The sequence below is a fragment of the Osmerus eperlanus genome, chromosome 7, assembly GCF_963692335.1.
Source record: "Osmerus eperlanus chromosome 7, fOsmEpe2.1, whole genome shotgun sequence".
NCBI classification, from domain to species: Eukaryota; Metazoa; Chordata; class Actinopteri; order Osmeriformes; family Osmeridae; genus Osmerus; species Osmerus eperlanus.
This window is the reverse complement of record NC_085024.1, coordinates 4,419,936-4,424,916: the sequence shown is the minus strand read 5'-3', so window position 1 is coordinate 4,424,916 and position 4,981 is coordinate 4,419,936. Positions and strand designations below refer to the sequence as shown.

Here is a 4,981-nt window from a genome sequence, read left to right as displayed (position 1 = left end):
GTGCAAAATGTTTTTAGTGAATGAGAATGTGTTTAGAGTTTTGCCAAAAGAGTGTCTGATTTGACAAATTGGTTTAGGTCGCTGAACATTTGATTCAGAGAATGGGGTTAAGAGCCAAGGAAATATGAGCGTTTGTTAACAAACGCCCTCTAAACATTGGTCAGGATGACTGGATGTGTGTAGTATGACAGTGATGTTGTAAACTGATGCAGCAGCCCACTCGGAAACTCCTGTCTGAAGTTAGAGAGATGCAAGTGCAGGTCAAAGCAACTGATGACGAATTAAACAAACAAACAAAAATCACTTCTCTTTATCGTCTGTAGAAAACGTTTATTGGTTCATCGCTTGAGTCCCAAAGAAATGATAAATTCACATTAAAATGTTCCAGGAGGGACATAAGAATACATTTATCAAATATAATGGAAAGTGCTTTAAAATGTATTCAAACACATATACAATAATATAAAAGTGTCTCCATACTTCACATGCCCCAAGAATTGTCGGCTGTGACATGCACTATGTTGAATAATACAGTTCTACCTCTGGTTGTCTGGATTGTCTTTCTGCTGGCACTGTAAACATTATTAAACAGCAGTCCATATTTCCAGACTTATCTGAGGGTCCACGGCACCCTACTGGTCCTGCTCTCTGCTGCTTCTCTCTCCTCTATCATTATCTCCATGCTTCATCTCACACATCACACCCAGCTCTCCTGCTGAGCAAAGGTTCCCTCACATAGGGGACACTGTTAATACTTCATTTGTCTCAGTGGGGGGTTCAAGGAGGTGGAAGAGAGCATTCAGTTTCCAGTGCTTGTTTTGTAAAGAGCGTTTTTTAGAGACAAGGACTTTCTATCCATATGCAGCGATTAGATGCAAAAGTTAAAACACAGCATTTCTTTCAATATCATGACGTTTCCATACGGTGCTTTACTACACATATTTTGCAGTGAACACTGAGCAGTCTCTGAGTCAGAGTCCTTGTCATTACAATCTACAGTATCAATGGCTCCAAACACATCTACATGAGGAAACACCATAATTGAATAATTTTGTTCCATTCAACCGAGTTCTAGTGCAGACTGTTCTGTGATCTCCTGAGAAGTACAGTACGTGGGCTTCAAGCTCATTTTCATTCAGTTGTGCTAACAGAGCTGTAAAAACTCCTGGTTCAGCAGCACATAGCAACATGGCACAGTGTACAACTACACTGTAAACTGTTAATGCACAGATGGTGTAGCTGTCAATCAAGAACTGATTTTTCGGTGAATGCTACAGCAGCTGCATAAAAGCCATGTCTCCAATAAATTACAATACCAACAAAACAAGCAAGAAAATAAATTAAACACACAAATACTTAACAATTGTATTGTTACAAAAATAACAAGTGAATGCGTTCAAGTCTGTTTCACCCCTCCAGGGAACGCAACCCCCTACACACTGACATTGTAACTCTGGGAGCGTTTCCGGCAGGCCTTGCGGAACCACACCCAGTAGAGGATGACCATGAAGAGCCAGTAACACACGTAGGCCGCACAACCGAATATCAGAAACTTGGTTTCCTCGATCTTTGCTGCACTGTCCCAGTCCTTCTGGGTCTCCTTATAGATGGTGAAGGACAGCCCACTCAACAAGATGGCCGCCCACACCGACAGGGGGAGCAGGGGGACGTAGTTCCCCACCATCTTGAGTCTGCCGGAGGTCCCCCAGCTGCTCTTGTTCATAGTGAGGATGGCAAAGTACTTGGCAGGCAGCAGGCTGCTCATGTAGAGGGCGGAGTAGAGGGACATGAACACCATCACCAGGTCTTGTCGCAGCAGGCAGGCGTACGCTGCCTTCACCAGGCCAATCAGCTGGATGCAGCACAGGACCCAGAGGATGTCCCACAAGGTGCCCGTCCAGAATAACTGGATGATGGTCGCCGTGACGAAGAAGGGGAAGACGCCCGAGACGATGGATTCGTAGGTCATCCAGAGGTGGTGCTTGTGCCACCACATGGCATTGTAGAGCCATTCCCGAAAGTAGGACTTGGTCCAGCGCGTCTGCTGGCTGAGCCAGCGTAAGAACTGAGCAGGCGTCTCCGTGTAGCACTTGGAGCGTGCGGTGTACCTGACAGGAGGAGGCGTGGAGAGATAATCAATGAGCATCAATATAGTAAACGAGCACAGCGTGACATGCTCTTTCTTTCTGTTTTTCAGCCCTGCAATTTCTCGCAAATGGGTATAATTGGCCAAAGTGGATTTAGGGAAATTGACTCTGAGTTCAATTTAAAAGAGAGATGATGAAAATAACAGCCTGTGAACAATGAGGGTAAGTTACATCACGCGCAGCTTGTCAAGCGCAGTACTCACTTAGTGGCGTAGCCCATACTGAGCATTCGGTTGGTGAGGTGCCTGTCATCCCCGAATGTGCAGTGAGTTCCCAAGAACATCTGATTGTACCAGGACTCTAGAAACTGCTGGAGTAGGTCATTCCTGTACAGTCCTGAGGTAAACAAACAGGAATAATCAGGAAAAATAAGATGAAGAATAATTGGGAATCTCTTTATGACCCGAGGCACTTTTATCCCTTATGTTTTGAAAGTGTCTAAGTCTGCACACTATGCTAGCATGTAGTATTAGGCTCTCATGCAAACATCATGTCATCATATTTTACTTTATCATGATAAGGTCTTACAGTACGGTCAAGTGTAAAGATTCTGCCCTACCCAGGGGCCCGCTGATGCAGGAGACGCAGTTGAAGAAGGATTGGCAGGACCTCTCGATGTTGAAGGCCATCCAGTACCTGAGGCTGCTCATGAAGCTGATGTAGGACTCCTTCAGGTTCAGGATCATCACGTCTCCTCCCACCGCACCGTAGCTGGGGTCGCTCTCCAGCACCTTGCACAGCTCCAGCGTGGCCAGAGTATCCAGCTTGGTGTCGGAATCACACACCTGGGGGGAGCGGGAGAGAGACACTGGTGAGGAGGAGAAACAATGAGAGAGAGAGAGAGAGAGAGAGAGAGAGAGAGAGAGAGAGAGAGAGAGAGAGAGAGAGAGAGAGAGAGAGAGAGAGAGAGAGAGAGAGAGAGAGAGAGACAGACAGACAGACAGACAGAGAGAGAGACAGAAGTCTGGATTCTATCGTATGGTTTCAATTGGTTTTAAATGTGCTATTGTTCTATTTGCTCTGACACTATAAATCTTAGGCAAAGACGGATTTGGACGGATTCTCCAAAAGCGAAATCTCACCTGTATGTAGTCTACCGAGGATCCCAGGGCCTTGAATGCTGTGTACATGACCTCCCTCTTCCCGCCCCACTTCTGCATGATGCACACACATCTCCTGCTGTTGATCAGGTCCTCCACCTCCCTCCTTTGAGGGTCCTCTCCCATCCCATAACCAGCATCTCCCCCTGGGCCGTTCGCTCCGGCCACATCCCCTTCTCTGGTGGGGTCCCAAGTATGGTAGTTGTTCTTCCACACATAGCAGCCAGGGTCCTGTTCGGCAAACACCTCCCGGAACATCTCCAGCATGTACAGGTCGTCCTCTGAGTTTCCGTCCACCACCATGATGACCCGTAGCAGCTCCGGGGGGTAATTGAGACCCCGGATGGAGTGGAGGCACTCGCGGAGGTAGGCCGGGTCCTCCTGGTAGGCGGAGATGGTGAGGCCGACGGTCTTGGTGAAGGTGCAGGCGGCCTTTCGGGCTCTCATGCGCCGGTGCTCCATGTAGGCAAACAGGCTCTGGAGCAGCACATGGAGCCCCAGCAGGAGGCCGTAGAAGCCGAAGGAGATGATGCCGTACTGGGACGACACCAGCTGGAAACCCTGTACGTAAGCCCACACCATCACCCCAAGGACACAGAGGGCGAAGAGGAAAGTGAAGAAGGCACGGACAATCAAGCCCGCTCTTCTCAGCAGTGGTTTCAGTTCCATTCTGTTTCCTTTGTCTGTCAATAACGAAAACAAGAAAAAAACTGTATAAGAGTATATCATTACCTTGTTGATGGCCTGTCAGAGTTTTGTAAGAGGGTGACTATAATTGTAATTTGAATGTATTCTTTAATGGAGCTGTGTCTATGCATAAAATACCTAATGCATTATGTGGAGTGCATAATATGCCTAAACTAAAGACAACAGCAGCAACAACAATGCGTTCAATGACAAATTCCACAATTATTCAAGCTTTTGAAAACCTGTAATAATAACCTTATAATACAATATTGATTTTAATAATAATACAGTTCCAAACACATTATTACCAGCAATCACAGTGATGATAGTTGACTAAAGAATGGCTAGTCTTGTTCTCAATTAAGTCATGAAACATTTGTCAACTTTGGTACAAATCACGCTAGAGCAGTTTAAAAATCCTGCCAGAAAAACATTGCATCAAACCATGTTTTTATTTAATCAATCTTTAAAAGATAGCAAGTTTGCTCGGTTTTCTTTATGACGTCGGCTTGATGAGTATTTATGAATTTATCCTGACTAATGAGAGAATGATTTAACTAAATGTTGAGTAAATAACCGTGTTGGTATGTGTAATTACCTTCTATGCATCCAATGTTCCTTCGTTCCTGAAGTTTTCGAGGGTTCCCCTCTTTGCAACTCCCTCTTTGGTCTGGCAACTTGTGTGAGGATCATTGCTTTATAAACTTGAGGACACTTGAGAATTACAGTAAAGCCCATAGTAAATCGTCAGAGCAATTACACGTCGGTGAGTAAGCACATGTTGCGTCAAGGGTATGTTGTAGGAGCCTCGTAGCCTGTATCCTTGGCAATTCAATAATCACAGAGAACATTCAGTTGAATTTTATAGAAGAAAATTTTGAATTGTATCTCAATTGTCACACGTCTTTAAATTCGGCCATCTTTAATAGAGGTCACCGATCCCTTGATTCCTTGATCACACTCAATCGTTTTACATATTTTTTATATTTAACATCAATGAGAGACGAGATTTCAAGCAATAGCTTACGTTCACTGAGCTTGATTAGG

At 45.2% G+C, this 4,981-nt stretch overlaps 1 protein-coding gene across 1 annotated transcript; it reads right to left on the bottom strand.

The window, feature by feature from the left end:
• Positions 1 to 478: 478 nt before the first annotated feature.
• Positions 479 to 4,745, bottom strand: LOC134023879 (hyaluronan synthase 1-like). Its single transcript, XM_062466235.1, has 5 exons — positions 4,533 to 4,745; positions 3,230 to 3,930; positions 2,707 to 2,932; positions 2,351 to 2,483; positions 479 to 2,108 (listed from the first exon to the last, which is right to left on the bottom strand). The coding sequence occupies exons 2-5, from the start codon at positions 3,914 to 3,916 to the stop codon at positions 1,433 to 1,435; spliced, it is 1,722 nt and encodes a 573-aa protein (XP_062322219.1). The 5' UTR covers positions 3,917 to 3,930; positions 4,533 to 4,745; the 3' UTR covers positions 479 to 1,432.
• Positions 4,746 to 4,981: the final 236 nt, after the last annotated feature.

What these genes read in the sequence shown, in the direction of transcription:
- LOC134023879 (XM_062466235.1), bottom strand. Translation starts at nt 3,916, where the DNA reads ATGGAACTGAAACCACTGCTGAGAAGAGCGGGCTTGATTGTCCGTGCC. An exon ending in CCTCGGTAGACTACATACAG is followed by an intron (nt 2,933 to 3,229) that starts GTGAGATTTCGC and finishes CGCTCCCCCCAG; the next exon opens with GTGTGTGATTCCGACACCAA. An exon ending in CTGCATCAGCGGGCCCCTGG is followed by an intron (nt 2,484 to 2,706) that starts GTAGGGCAGAAT and finishes TGTTTACCTCAG; the next exon opens with GACTGTACAGGAATGACCTA.